Here is a 15,988-nt window from a genome sequence, read left to right on the forward strand (position 1 = left end):
CGATTCCGAAATAACCGTCGGTCATTTCCGACGGCCGGTTTATTTTTTTCTTTGTCCTTGCAAATTAAAACATCTCGGGTCGGATTCTCCGCACGTCCTTGCTGGCGGGCGGCCCTTTATTATTTTATAATGCCGGTTGTATTAAGTATTAATAGGCATTTAGCCCCCCCCCTCCCATTCTGAAAGAAAACGAAAAAAAAAAAGCAAATGGAGCTCTGCAGGCTGCAGGGAACTGTTCCCCAACCATCAGAACACCTTTACTCTCCTTAAAAATCTCCCTTATCTGAAGAGAATCCCCCACCACGCACATCATTTCACTTCCAGCTCTCTCCACTCCATCACGGCACTCGCCTCTCTCGCGCCTGCAGCCGGTCCTTCATCCCACGCTCATTACCTTGCGCCCATTAATCCCATTAAGTAGCCATTACACAAGTGCTGATAACGCCGAATGGACTTCCAGCTCCGACGGCTAACAAGCGCTGTCCCGCGCCGCCAAAAGTCCGGCCCTCGAGAGGAGGAAGGGATGTGAAGGTGAGGGAAGGGGGATGATACAGACAGGAAAGTGCGCCGCGGCGTGATGAGTTAACTCAAGTCGTGGATTCTTGATGGGAGTCGTGGATTCCCATGTGATCTATGGGAGGGTTTAAGAGGGGGGGGGGCCTCTGCGCTGCATCGTGAAGTGGGGAAAGGATTGTGGTCGGGTTGAGGCGAATCAGTCGTATGGCCATTTAACCCGAACTGGACTCTTGATAACACGTCAAAACATAACCACCTTTTTTTTTTTTTTTTTTTTTTGCACAACTGCTTCTTTTCGCTGAGGATGCCGCTATGCAACATACATCTACAGCACCTTATGTGGTACTACTTACTGACCTTTCCACTAAACTGTAACCGGAAAAAAAAAAAAAAACTCTGCTGCTACTCACTCATGACGTCAAATATTAGTCTGTATCTGCGTGCACTTTGTATGTCATTCCTCATAGTTGGTGCTTAAATGCGAGAAAATGCACTGTGAAAACTGTTGATGCAACTGCACTTTTATACTGCTATCACTTTTTTTTTCTTGCAACTGCACCTTAGTGCTTCTGAACTTTAAAAACAAATCAAATAAAATTCCACTCTGACCATATCTTCCTCAGCATCACTTGCCGTTGTTCTCTGAGACAAAATATTTATCATTTTTTGTACTTTTGTGCCGTGGGTCTTAGATTAACACTATCTAAATGCTCTGTACGTGTGAACGTATGGAAGGATTGACAATATAGTTGACTTTGACACGGAACTTAACTGCTAATTTGCATTATCATTTTGTTAATTTTAAGTCACTGTGGGATTGTGAGGAATGTCTTCTCTACTCCTCTGTATGTCCAGTACATGTGGAAAAATTGACAATAATGCTGACTTCGAAAAACGTGATTCTGACCTTTCTGGTATCTGTCAAATTTAAGCCAAAGGGGTGATTAGGCCATTGGGCGAAAAAAAACCCCAAAGAAATACACATCTGTGTTAAGTCACACATCGAAAAAGGTCAGATCATGAGTGAACGATGTTACCGAAAAACAAAATGGAGGGGGGGCGAAGAAAAACTAGGACATATTTCCACGGTGGATCACCAGAAAAACAAATCCAACCAAAAATAAAGGTATAAAATCACAAAAAAACATCTTACTGACAGCAAACATGAAGTGATTTGGCTTCCGTCCTTCAATCGGATATCCGATTGGACACCAAGGAATGACATCACAGGAAGGGGCGGCTCTACTGCCCAGCTCGTCCTTCTGGACGCCATGGCGGGGGAAGGACTTTGACGGTGGCGAAGACGGACACTCAGCTTTCTCGCTGCTTGTTGTGGCCGAACCGAGAACCGCCCTCGAACTGGCTGGTCGTCTTCGACCTTTCTGCCGCTCGGCTTGAGTGATGGGGAAGGACAAGGTCATGGCAGAGCGGCGGGGGCTGGGGGACGGACGGACGGACGGACGGGGGGGGGGGGATTCTCTCCATTCATCAAGTTCACGCCTGCACACGCATTAAAAATAAAAACTGCACACACACACACACACACACACACATGCACGCACATTGGTTCCCTCCCTGTTTCTCACCCCCTTTATCAGTGAAGAGCCATGTGGTTGTTAATTACCAGCAGGGCCGCCTCCGCAGGACGCGAGAGTTATTACTGCGGGGCTCCACCTAACGCCATAATTAAGATAAAATTAATATGGTTTCAAAATAAATATGGCCGAGGCTCCGGACAATTCTATTCTGCCAAGGCATGTTTGTGACAGGATACAAATCCACACTTTTCTCAAGTATTCATTGTTAATCTTATACTAGATATAATTAGAAGTAGAATATAGATGTTTTATTTTGAAGTCAAAATTTGGTTCAAATCTTTTTTTTTTTTTTTTTTGCTTTATCGCATCCGTGTTCCTTCAAAAATCCATTCATAGAAAATCATTTTTATAGGTTGTTTTTGCCTCGATCTCCTCATGGCATTGAGATAGAAATCGATACGGCTTGCTGTGGAAAATTAATAAATTATCAAATGAAATATCTATTCAAAAACTCTAATATTATAATTGTTGTTATTGTTATTAATTATTTGTTATTTATTGTTATGAGTAAAAATAATAATTTTAACCACTGTCATTTTTATTATTACTAATAACACATATTTTATTTTACTATTACTAATGTGATAACAACACTAACCATGATAATTAATAAATAATAATTTAAAAGTCAGACCACGAAGATGACCTGGAATTTTGGAGGTTCAGATGGGTACATTTGGGTCCTCCTGAAAATCTCGTGGCTTATCGGGCCGACCTGAGGCTCCAGAACCTGAGGTGGGTTAAGAACTTGTGCCGATCGGAGGTTCGACGGCAGCGTCGGGCGGTCAAAGAAAACACTTTCTAAGATTCTATTCTTCCCAACCATCAATCATGGATGAGGGCCGGCCTCCTCCTACCTGCTCGACCCGGGCAAAGGAGTCCAATTTGTTCCACCAATCGGAGGGGGATCGGAAAACAGGACTTGAATACAGACGAGGCCCGCGGAGCCGCAGACGGACGGGAGGGTGAAAGGAGACGGCGGTCGAGGAGACGAGGGGATGAAGCCGCGGCGCACAGCGGTGATACTAATGACCTTGTGTTTTGTCCCCGCCTGAGGACAACTGACATTTACTGAAAAGTCTGACAGGAAAACAGCACAGAGGAGCCGAGGGGAAAGACCGCGGACGGATAAAAAAAACTAAGATTGAAAAAAAAAAAAAAAAAAAGGATGAACAACAGCCTCTGATAGCTGTTTCAGTTTGAAGATCCAAGCTGAGCGTTTAAGAATGTTGGCCGATGGAATCCTATAATCCTTGGCTTAAAAATGACATCGTACCTCCACGTTCCTGTTAGAAGAAAATGGTGCTGGACATCTACCAACTTCTAAAGCTCAGAATGAGCGCTCAGACGGTGGCAGAAGGAGGTAGTGGAAAAATAAATCTGTGGTCAAAGCTCACAGCAAAACAAAAGGCTGGAGGGCTGGCGAGGATAATCCCCCCCCCCCCGGAAAAAAAAAAAAGGGAAAAGTCGGTCGAGATGACCGCAAAACTCAAAGCGACACATCGTCCACCGACCAATTAGCACTAAATCCCCATTTTCCCACACGGCTCGGCGATAAGTGTCTTTGACGGTGACTTTTAACCGAATGAAAAACACGCAAACTCGCTGGAGTGAGAGAAAATTAAAAGCGAAGTCGAAATCGAAAAGATATTAGGACGCCTGTTGGAGCTGACGGGCGCCGTGACCGCCGAGGATGACACGCCGCGCGGGAGCGGAGCGATGCTAATGTACCTGCTAACATTCACGGGATGACCCTCGCCGCTAGCGTCCAGCTCATTTAATCGATGTCACGACACTTCACAGATGGCGAGGACGCGCCGCGCTGAGGTCGCCCGCTCGTAAACGGCGAACCGTTCTGCACGAAGCAATGAGCGGGGGGAAGCGGCGGAGATTAGAGGGGAGAAATGTCAGCCGAGATCGGCCGCGGCGGCAGCTCAGGCTGTGAGCGGGATAAAAGGTGTGGTGAAGGGATGAGTGACAACAAAAATGGCAGCATGTTGGTGAACGCCGTCTCGTGTAAGCGGATAAAGCCCACAAAAACGTGTTTGTCAAGGCCTTTCTGGTGAGAAACAGCACACAGTGGAACCAGACTGATCTGTTTTCACAGCATTAGTGCTTTCAGACAATCAATCAAACTGACTAATTTCTTATTTTTGGACTGTGGGAGGTCAATAGAGAACAGAATCCACACTTCCTGCCACCAGGAGGTCCGTGGCCGGCCTTCTAACCGTCGGTAAAAATATGAATAAAAGTGTTCAAAAGCCGAAAAGAAGATGTGAAGCACGAGGAAGAAAAGGGGTTGATGGATAAAGAGGAGTGAAAGTCACTCATGAATAAGAAATACACCGAAGGGAAACGTTGAATGAAAGAGAAGGTGAGGAGAAGGAAAAAAAAAAAAAAAAAAATGAATGACAGACTGAAAAAGGGATTAGCGGTGGAGACAGCGGAATGAGAGTGCAGATCCACTCATGGATTATAAATGGCTCGGGTGAATGTTCGCCTCGTCTCTCCCTCTCTGACCGAGGAAACCTGCTAAATCAATCGGAAGCTGCGGCCCACACCGAGACCCCGGGTCACTATCGCACCAATTTCCTCTGCCGCTGCAGACTCATAGCCCCGGGGTGAATCCTTTCCCCGGCCCCCCCGCACCCCCACTCCCATCCACTGTTGCTGTGAGACAACGTTAGCACGGATGGTTCGGATTCAACGTGAGCGTCTGTGAGACAGAATTTTTTTTTTTTCTTCCTCCGGATGTGGCTCGGATGTTGGAGCAAGCATCCCTCAAAGCAGAAGGTTGGTGCTTTGATTCCGACAATATAGCTACCAGTGTCGGATGTAGCGGCTGTTTATGCCGCGCCTTACGATTATCATCGACACGGACTTGAAACTGAAAGTCAGAGGGAAATCTTGGGAGTCTTACTGGAGTCGTAGTGCGTTCCAGTCATCTCGGTTGTGAAGTATAAGGTTGTAATCTGAGCTGATTTAGATCAGTCTTTAAGTAGTCTTGGGCTTAAGACAATATCAAAAAACGAGTTCCACGTTATCGCGAGTCTTTCGGTCTTTACGGCGATGTCACACAATCGAAAACCAAGAAGCTGAGCTCCAACAAAACCGGAAAAAAAGAAATCTGGTGTACATACAAGAGACTGTATTTGTTGACGGAGCGACGGTGGAGCCGTGGGCTGGAAAGCCCGGCTTGGACGATGTCAACTCTCTGACGTATCACGAAGGAAAAGGGATGGAGCGAAATAGCAAAGTTCTGAAAATACCCGGTAAAAACATTGCATGGTGGGAAAAAACTCCTGAAAAAAGTGTAGTTGATTTCTAAAGATTTCTAAAGATTCCCACTCAGACTAGACCAGACATTTCACGGCCTGCCAAACTATTTTCTCTGAATATTTTAAAAAGTATCTTCAATCGATATTGAATTGAAACACTCCTTATTTTTTTCCTTTGGTTCAATTTCATATGGAAAAATTACAAACAAAATAATGTCGGTACATTTATATGATCATTAATGATTTAATGTTAAAATAAAATGCCAAAAAAAAATTTAAATTTCAAATTACATTTTTCATTTTGTTCTATTTACATGCTACCTAGTTGGCCCGAGCAAAAAAATGAAAAATGTGGCCTACCAGCAAAAATAATTGCCCATCCCTGGACTAGACTGAGACTTAAAACTCTATAAACTAGTCTTTAGACAGGAGCAGGTGTGAAATTTCCACAAGTCTTTTCCAAATCTTTTCCAAGTCTTCAGATGTTTGTGCAGCAGAAGCCACTAAACCTCCAGGGATTTAGGGATGCACATGCTGGACACCAGAAAACTTTGATGCTTTTTTTCGATTCAAATGAATGTAGTATTAGTAGTAGTGACTGATAGTTCTAATTCAGTGTACATGGTGTCGGAAATCGTTTCCGATTCGGAGCTGGGACCGAGATGACGAGTCCAACTTAATTTCCTGTTTTACTGAGTCGCCACTGCTGCGCTGCGTTATGGGATATGGAAACTAGCCGTCGTGCCGTTCGATGTCCGTGCACTTGTTTATTATTGCTAATTAGAAGTGTGTCATTGTTGCTAGCCGCTTTGGCAAGCACGGCAGGTCTGGCAGGACTCTAAATGGCAGAGATCTTCATTAGATATTTCTCTTTGGGAAAAATTAGCCAGAGAGTGAGGAAAACACCTGTCTGTATCCTGTTTATTATGCGTAACTTAAAAAAAAAAAAACATTTCTTCACATTCCCACATACCAAAAGCACTTAGCGAGTCCATTCAAAGCTTTTCTTTGTGTATATAATAGACGCTAAATATGCCCTGAGTGAGTTAGAATTTAAAAAAAGAAGTCCTTTTAATCCATAATTGTTTTGTGGAGAGATAAGGGATTTTGGATGTCTGTGGAGGTTTTCCAGGTCGTGGTCTATCAAGGTCAAATCTTAGTGTGGCTAATGGGCTTTTTTTTAGAATCTCTAACTTCGTCTACAGCTTTGTTTATTGCAATACTTACAATAACTTTGTTGGTTAACTTTTTTTTTTTCTCCCCCTCGCATGTTTCCCCGAGTCTAAAAGCACGTCTTGAGCATCATATCGAATATTACATCGGGTGATATTTCAGAACCATCACATGCACACAACCTATGATTTCGCCTCCTTCCTCCCGAAAGAGTAAATTAAAGAGCCGAGCTGTCAAGCTGTTTATTTCATGGACTAGATTAATGTGATGGCGTAGTCAGCTGGCGGAGCGGGCGCGTACGTGCACGCAAAACACACGCGGACAAAACTGCTTGAATAAGTAAGTCGGGGGCGCTGCCTCTCTGCCGCTCTATCGACCTGACAGCCATGACGGTGTCAGGGAAACTGATGAGGAGTCTTTCCGCTAACGATGTGCCCAAACTGTTTTCTATGGCAGATTAGAATCCACCGGTTATTTATCCTCATCTCAGATAACGACCTCTTGTCGCGCTTTTGAAAATTGGGTGGAAAAACAATGTTTTTTTTGTTGTTTTTTTTTTTGAGGCAGCTCTCCTTTTTGATTTGTCAAAGAGTTAATGTTTGCGTGCTGAGGAGGAAAATGTTGACCCCGGCGGTCTAACGCGCTGCCACATCGTATTAAGGGAACGGACAAAATACGGAACGTGATGAATTCAAATACGTGTCAGACGGGCCTGTTTAAATCCCGGTTTGTAAAGGTCAGCGCGGCACAGGCTTCAGTAAATCATGCTGGGTTCTCGCCAACCAGAGGCGGTGAGAAATTAAATTTAAAAAAAAAAAAATTGGAAACTGGTTGCCGGAATGAGCTCACAATGCAGCTCAAGATACCAGAAAAAAATTGCTGGGAGGTTACGGAAGGAGAGCGGGTTTTATATTTATTTATTGTTTGCAGCGGTGGCACATTTAGCAAAACATAGTTGGTCACGGAGAGGATCCTGGCAGTCCTATCTCATCTTAGGGAGCACTTTTATAACCGTTAACACGGGGGCGTTGGCACGCATGGAGCCTCTAGGGTACAAATCAACCTCAAATTAAATAAAACTGAAAAAAAAAATTAAAAAAAATGATCATCAGGAGACAACCTAAAAATGACATAACAATCGTGAGTAAATTAGAAGGATTAAAAAAATGAAATAGCAAGTAATGGGCTAAAGAAAAAAAAGGAGCAACAAAAACGCTGTTAAAATTCAACAAGAAACAAAGAATTAACAGGCAAATAAAACAAACACCCACAGTCACAAAGTGAATAAAAGAATCAAAACAATCACCAGAGTAATGAACCAGTTATTTGTTTCGAGAAATTGCCCCAGAATCAAAAACAAATTAGTGAAAAGCGTGATTTATCAGGTAGAAATAACCTCAAATTTAGCCTAGGATTTTGACAAAAACAGCGATAAATAAGAAAGAGTAACAAATGTTCTGAAAAAAACCCAAGCTGGCACGAAACTGCAGAAAAACAAACAAAAAACAGGAATTCACCTTGAAAACCACCAAATGGCCATTTAGTGAAAAATAACTAGCTAAAAAGAGAAGAATAAAAAAATACAAAACAATAAAAAAAGGTAAGTGGGGCCTTGTCGAATTTGCTTATTTTTTTGTTGAAATTTAAAATAACAAGTTTGTCTGAAACAGACTCTTTCTGACTGTGTATGTGCAAGAGGATAAAAAAAAAAACAACTTAAAACTAGCTGGAGCCTCCGCAGAACCACATGAAGCCTTTTCATATCTTCGGTATTAAGAAAAAACACTGCTGTTTTAGACTTGAAAAAAACCACACAACACAAACAAACAACTTGAGGATTGAGGCAAGATTTAGATCCGTTGCAGCTTCAAACAACCAAACCGAGGGGATGAAGGAAAGTCTTCTCTAACAAAGAGAAATTTTGATTTATAAATCAACCAGAACAAAAGAAGACAAAAAAAGGGACTATACAAAAAAAAAAATTGGCATTTAATTAATGGTACATGTCGGTACGAGCCGGGCACGGTCGCGTCCAAGCGCCGCAAAGGCTTCGGTGACCAGGACGAACCCACGTGACGAGCTTCGATGCTAATACGTAGCATAATATCAGCCAAATTCCAGCCACGCTCATTGGATCGGTTACTTTTCCAAAAACCCTAGTTGTTTCCAACTTGTCCAGCGTATGATATATATGTGGATTAAAAAAAAGGGTCAGGTTGCCCGAGTTCCCTGTCGTCCAGAGTTTATTCCTAGCATGTGGAGAGCAGAAACCTCTGACATGTGTCTTTTAATTTTCTTTTTTTTTTTTTGGAGAGTGGGGGTGGGTTGGGGGGGAGGGGCTTCCATTCAGGGTGAGAGGTTGCTCATTTCCATATGTCATTACCACTACTGAGCAGCACGCCGGTGGGAGAGGAGGCACATTACCTGGACCACCAAAACAAGCACTCAGGATACTGCCTGGATACCAAGGAATGTAGCCAACTAGCACTGAAGATGCTAATAATAGGGCCCCTCTTTTTTTTTTTTTTTTTGTTTAAATGGTCTAATTTTGGGCTAAAAGGTACAGGGACAGGCGGATTTGGGGCTGCGGCTGTGGGATGGGGAGGGTCTAGGGGCCTCAGAAACTAAAAACAAAAAAAAGTTAAGTCTTATTCAGTCTTTAAAATGTTGATTTACCTTTGTTCCACACTGTAAAGGGTAAATAAAGAGATAGATTGAGGGGAAAAGAAAACAACAATAAGGCAAAAGGTTTAGTAAGTCTTAGTCTTTTTTTTTTTTTAACCAAAAAATGATGCATACAAACCTTTCTGCAGATCTTCGCTAAACCCTAAAATAAAAAAACTTTAAGAGAAAGTAATGCGATGCAGACTCGGCCTGCTGCCGGGTCATTTTCCGGGACACAGTTTTCTTTATTTGGCTACATTCCTGTCTTATCCGACTGAGTCTTGGTGGCGCCTCCTACCTTTGAAATTCGGCCGGATTCTGGCGTCGTAACCAGAAACTTTGCCCATGAGTTTGTCCAGGAACTCGGAGGGGGGCATCGGGGAGGTGGCCTTCCTCGCAGCGGCTTCTTTCGATGCCGCCAAGCTGGAAAAGAGGAGTTAAAGGTCAGAGGAAGAAAGACTTGGAAGGAGGCATAGACACATCACAAACTGCTGTGATAAGACTGCAATGACGGGCCGAACACGTTTGAAACCAGAAAGTCTCTGGTACAGAAGTAATCGGGTTTGACCGATGACCGACAGATGGGATGGAGGGTTACGGGTCACACGCATCTGGGCGTTCAGCCTTTTAAGACATTGACATTTCAACGTTCACCCGTGCTGATGACGGAAGAAACCAACCTCGGCAGGTCACCTTGTTTGAAGACGACGACAACAAACGCAAACACCATCCTGTTATTATGTTTGAACACGGGTCAACGTTTACTTTGGTGTCTCGAGAGGGGGCTTGGAGCCATATTTGTCTGGGGAACCTCCTGGGGTATTTTCTGTACTTTAAACAAATATCTACACAGGACGGTAGAAATAAAGCGGTTAGGGGCGGGGGCGGGGGGGCAACTGATGATTCGTTCAATTGAACAATAAAGATGAACACCCTTTAATCCAGGACTCGTTTCACTGACTGGAGTTTTCATGGAGGGAATGTATTTAAGGTAATCTCCAAGGTTTGCCGTTGCTTTCGTGTTTTCCAGCTCGCTTCTCTTTTTCCTCTGAAAAACACTTCTTCAAAGAGATACTTTGGCTCATTCAAACCTGCCCAACTGCCCGCGGAGCGTCATTGATTTCGCAATAAGCCGCAATATTTGCACAGTCGACTTCTTTACCTTATTAAGCTCTCGACGTGCCCGTCTACTCTCTGTATAGTACAAAGAAAATAAAAAAGGCGCACCAAAGACTTTGGTGCAGACGATGAGCGAGGCGGTGGCCGTCGATAGAAGCCCACCCGCACGTCGCGGACGCAACTGTTGGAATATGGATGGCGAAGATGAAAAGGGGTATACAAACAAATACAAATGAAAGGAAGCCGAAAGCTCGACTAATTGGCTCCCTGGAGGGTGGCGGAATTGGCAGATTAACTGATACGACTCGGCCGCAGAAGGTATCTGACCGGAGCGATGGGACGCGTCGATGCCGGGTTCGAAAGCTACTATGCTCAGCTGATCTGCGTTCCAGGAAATGTAGTGAATAGAAATGGGATGAGGGGGCGAGTTCCTCCCAGCGTCACTCCATGCTGTGAATTTCACAGGGATTAACCGTCGAAAAAAAACTTCAGCAAAGCTCCGGGGGGCTGTCCTCGCATTTCCAGAAAGATTACCTCAGATTTTTTAAGCAAATGTCCCCGTCCTGACGCTCTAAATTTAACTTTTGGAGACGGAGCTGTCAGAATTTTAGTGTTTTTTTTTCCCAGAAGGGTCCCATCAACCCCCTCCTAAAAAAATGTCTTCATTGCCTTCCGCCTTCATGACTTAACCATGACTCGCAGTGGCGGCCCACAGGAGCGGCTCAGTTAAATTCATTATACATAACAATAATGAAAAATAAAAATTCAAACATGAAGATTATTGGGGGCAGTGTGGCGCAGGACGTCGAGCAATCGCCTTTGGAAACGAATATTCCTATCGTGTTGTTGAGCAAGCGATAGAAGCCCTGTTGAGCCGCATTTTGTAATAACAGTGCATTTTGTAATAAACATCCAAAATGTAATAACTTTTTCATTTCATTTTGTCATAAAGCTGCATTTTGTAATAAACTGCCCCAACGCATTTTGTAATAAATTTTGCCGCATTATGTAATAAGTTATTACATATTGAGAAGATTATTACAAAATGCACTTGCAACTTTTTTATTTTCTAGGAAATGTAATAACATGGTGCATTATGTAATAACAATTCTAAAGCATAAGTTTGTTAATTGTATTTTATTTTACTCAAAAGTATTTGTAAAAGCTAGGCCTATTATTAGTATCACTGTATTAGCCTAGTAGCAGTACTTAGCAATTACTATCAGTACACTATTCAAAGGTTGCATTAACAGAGAATATTCTATAAATTCCATGTTATTACATTTCCTAGAGAATAAAACAGTTGCAAGTGCATTTTGTAATAATCTTCTCAATATGTAATAACTTATTACATAATGCGGCAAAATTTATTACAAAATGCGTTGGGGCAGTTTATTACAAAATGCTGCAGTTTATTACAAAATGCGGCTTTATTACAAAATGAAATGAAAAAGTTATTACATTTTGGACGTTTATTACAAAATGCACCGTTATTACAAAATGCGGCTCAACAAGCCCTGACTGCTAATGCTATGAAAAAAGAAGTAAAATTTGAAAAAAAAAAAGAAAAAATGTCTTCAAACTATTCTGCCCAAAAAAAAGTTGGAAAAACTGCAGTGATAATAATCATGTGGAAAAAAAAATTACCTGCAAATCAGCAAGTATTTAACAGGGTGAAATTATTGGGTGTGGGGGCGGTTTTGACCAATCGCCTGTAGCGCCACCCGACTACTTTCTCTCTCATTCAGTGAGCCTGCAGACTGGCGTTGGACTGCAGCAGGAAGAATCTGGAGAGAATCCAGGCAGGAAAACCTGCGGGGAACCCGGGCAGGTACTGGGAGAACATGAAGAAACCTAACAGAAAGAATCCGGAGAAAAACTTGGAACCTTCTCCCTGCGTGGTGACAGCTCTGAGCCCTGAGCCATGGAGCAGACTGCCGTATAATAATAATCTAATTAAATTATCTAATTTGTCTCATATTAATATCACACGCCTCGGGAACCTTCACTGATCTGCTCTGGCTTGATTGCGGAGCACAGGAATTACCATCGGTCCCAGTTGTTTTGTATCATTCAGTGCTGCAGTATTTGATAGTGTTCCCCCTTATCGTGTTGTAAGGAATTTTTACAAATCATATCGTACCCTAGTAACACATGGTTAATTAAAAAAAAAAAAAAAAAAAAAAAAAAAAGAATACGGTAAACCCTTGTTTTTCGCGGGGGTTACGTTCCAAAAAGAACGTAAGATAGGCAAAATCCGTGAAGTAGAAACCTTAATTTTTTTTTTATACAATTATTATACAATTAAATACTCTATTATACATTGCTGCTGTCGTCCTTATGTTTTTTTCTTCCTTCTTTATGGAACGAACGGAAGATTAATTAATTCCGTAATGCCGATCTACAACCGCATAGCTTTTACCTTCCCTTAGCATGTCCAGAAGTTTAACTTTATCTGCGATAGATAGCATCTTCCGCAGCCGCAGGTGCTTTTGTCAGTCCAGAGCGTTTTGACAACATTATGGGTTTTAGAGAAACTCGAAATTGCAAGAGAATTTGCACGTACGTAATGTAAATTCGGCAACCGGTTTACGTACGTGTACATATTAAACTGCAACGTTATTGACGCACAGGTGGAGAAGAAGCGGAGTGACTTTTTAGCCAATCAGAATGCAGAACGCAATGCACGACGCAAATCCGTGAAGCAGCGAAACCGTGAAAAGTAAACCGCGTTATAGCGAGGGATCGCTGTACATGTTTTAGCTTTGTGAAATGAAGTTAAGGTGAGCATCAACAACTCGCATACTGCCATTTTTCCGTGAATTTTGGCAAACATTTCCAAACACTGCAGCTCCTGCTTGTATCACAGAGTCCAGGGGATGGCAAGGTTTTTATTGACATACAGGCGTGAGCAGATGAGAGAAGCGAGAAACTAAGTGCCTTTTTGAAATTCAGCTGGAAAGCAACATCTTTGTCTCCCGCTTCTCCGTCTGAATCCAAATGTCGCCGATGGCATCTGTAAATCTGCGTCAAAAAGTGTGTGTGGCCCTACAGACTCATTCCAGGCCGAGCAGAACTTTCCTATCATGGCGGGGCATGGGGAATAATTCATTCTGGAGCCAAAACACTTTCACTTTGCATCCGGCGGCGACCCTCAGGACGCCATCGCCTCCTCTCAGCCGATCACATCAATGATTGAAAAGGAGCCCCTCTCGCAAAGTTGACTCAAGGAGACGGGAGCGACGGGAACCAGGCCCAACTTTTCCTCTCAGGCCTCAAAGGCAGAGATTTTTTGATGTTAAGAGTTATTTTGGAGGCTGGATGGTAAACAGGCGGGGGTAAAAGGAATATTGCCACATTTCAATCGTGAAAACACTGATATGAAATACTGCCAATTCTTCTCTGAATTTCTCCATATGAGTTTGTATCATTGTATACATATTCAGACCTCATTTTCGACTAGCTTTCTATGATTTCATACTAATATGTGAATCATTTGTAGCTGAATCATTTCATTGGCAAATAGTTTGATGAATTTCTTCCAAAGAATCAATCTCTCCTAAATTCAGGTAAATTCCTGCAATCATTCATGAAACTTCAATCATATATTCAAGTAACCTTTCCATTTTCAGGGTAAATTTCGAACTCATTTTCATATGCCGACTGTGAATTTACATTTTCTACAATCAACTAAAGACAGCAATGAAAAAATAAGAACGCAAAGTTAGTGAAGAGTTGGCCAAAAATGACATTGGAAAGCCAGTTTCACCTTTAGTTTGCAAAATTGTGGTTTTTTTTTTTTTTTATGATCTGCTGCAAATAGCTCAGGAGGAAGTGTTTTGGACAAAGCACTATAAAACTTGCTGAAGTCCCCTGTTGTGCTGTATATATCAAATAGTTTTCTGAAAGCAAAGTGAACTTAATCCCTTTTTTTCAGTCATATTTCAAGGGATTCATTTTACTCAAACTGCCTGTTGGAGTTTGAGCTATTTTCCTGTTTGTGTGATATATGTGCAGTAAACCATCTCTGCCACCACAAGGATCAAATACACCTGACCTCAAATGCATCCAATTAATCATTCATTATATTCATTTCATTTTGTTCAAAAAAACTTTATGTAATTCAAAAACCATCAGCAATTCTATTTGTGATCCCAGGTATGTGTGTGTGTGTGTGTGCGCGTGCGCGCGCGCCACATTAATCCTCATAAATTAAAATGACAGATGCTTCGGTCGATCGGGCTTAAATTTTCACCTTCTAAATGTAAAACTGCCGAGCGTGACACTCAATATGGTAAACGGTGATGCGCGGCGTGATAAATGGTACCATTAGCAATTCATAAACACGCAAAGGCGGCCGGACGCTTTATCAGGGAGCGGCGGATCATGATGATTCTACCGAGCTGAAAATTGGAAATACAAAGCAATCCCGAGCGGAAAAAAAAAACAAAAATAAAACACAATCAGAAAAATCCTTATTCTAAAAGTCGGGGAAAATAAAGACGCACTAACGGTTTCATGAAGCGGACAGAAAACACACATTTGTTTGCATATGCAGATACACTCAGGAAGGGAACGGTGGGATTAAACACGTTCACTTTCTACTTCATTCCTCATAGATTTTAGTTGACCGTTTATTGTAACAGTGCCCTTCATTGTTAATTTATTACTCTATAATAAATTTGTTAATTTCATGTCAGAGAAAAAGAGAGAAATGGACAATGAAGATGAATTTTACTTGTTTTTTGATTCGTTCTCACACACATTCCATACAAGTGTCCCTTATCACAGTGAAACATCTGATATCAAATCATTGGGCGCCGCAACACACAAGAGGATGATGGAGACCGTGTGTGTCTGTGTGTGTGTGTGTGTAGTCAATCCGTACCTAATTGCCATATGGTGGATCTTTCAAATATCTAAAAGAGTAACAGAATCTGGTCTGTATAATTTTCATTCATGAATTCACCTGGATCCCTCGGGAGGGTGTGGACCCGATCAAACTGGCAGCTGGTCACTTTTAGTGACCCAGGAAGCACTTTCTACACCGTGCCGGCCCACACACAGCGGTGTAAAAAAAAAAAAAAGGAACTAGGGTTCCACCAGAGCACGTCCTCCATGTTGTAACATCAACACAGGAGAATCTGCAACTTAAGAATGCCCTGATCCTTTTATCCGATCACTCGATTGATCATCAGAATAATGGATTAGCACACTCGGTTGTTAAAATACTACAGCTGAAGCCCTAAACTTGGCCCGAAGTTCCTTTAAACTAGCACATATCACCTTGACTTTCGACCAAAATGACAAAAATAAGGTCAAATACGAACTTAAAATCAAGAAAAATAAATCATTGAACTGTTTACAATAAGAATAAATTAAAGTATACACATTTATCTACTTCAAAAAGAAAGGCTTAGTAATATTACAATACAAAGTTATCTCTGTATTTCACATTTGACACTAAATCGCATCCTATTTATTCAGATTTCAGCAGAATAATGCTTTACAAATTGAACCCCTCCCCCCCCCAAAAAAAAACCTTGTGAAAAAGAAACGGTGGAGAAAAAGGCAAACGAGTGTCATCATTTTCTGAGGAATGGTTGGAGTTGTGAGAGGAATAAATTAAGACACCTAATG

At 42.1% G+C, this 15,988-nt stretch overlaps 1 protein-coding gene across 1 annotated transcript in view; it reads right to left on the reverse strand.

Moving 5' to 3' along the window:
• The window catches only part of glra1 (glycine receptor, alpha 1), a 106,688-nt gene that overhangs the window by 72,959 nt on the left and 17,741 nt on the right, over nucleotides 1–15,988 (reverse strand). The window contains exons 2-3 of the mRNA XM_086139308.1: nucleotides 9,528–9,652; nucleotides 9,242–9,253 (exon numbers count right to left, since the gene is read on the reverse strand). Of these exons, the coding sequence (XP_085995434.1) occupies nucleotides 9,242–9,253; nucleotides 9,528–9,652 (137 nt within the window). The remainder of the gene's footprint in view (nucleotides 1–9,241; nucleotides 9,254–9,527; nucleotides 9,653–15,988) is intronic.

Source organism: Fistularia commersonii, chromosome 31 (genome assembly GCF_037954325.1).
Source record: "Fistularia commersonii isolate RoL2024-O1a breed Wild chromosome 31, RoL_Fcom_v1.0, whole genome shotgun sequence".
Lineage (NCBI taxonomy): Eukaryota > Metazoa > Chordata > Actinopteri > Syngnathiformes > Fistulariidae > Fistularia > Fistularia commersonii.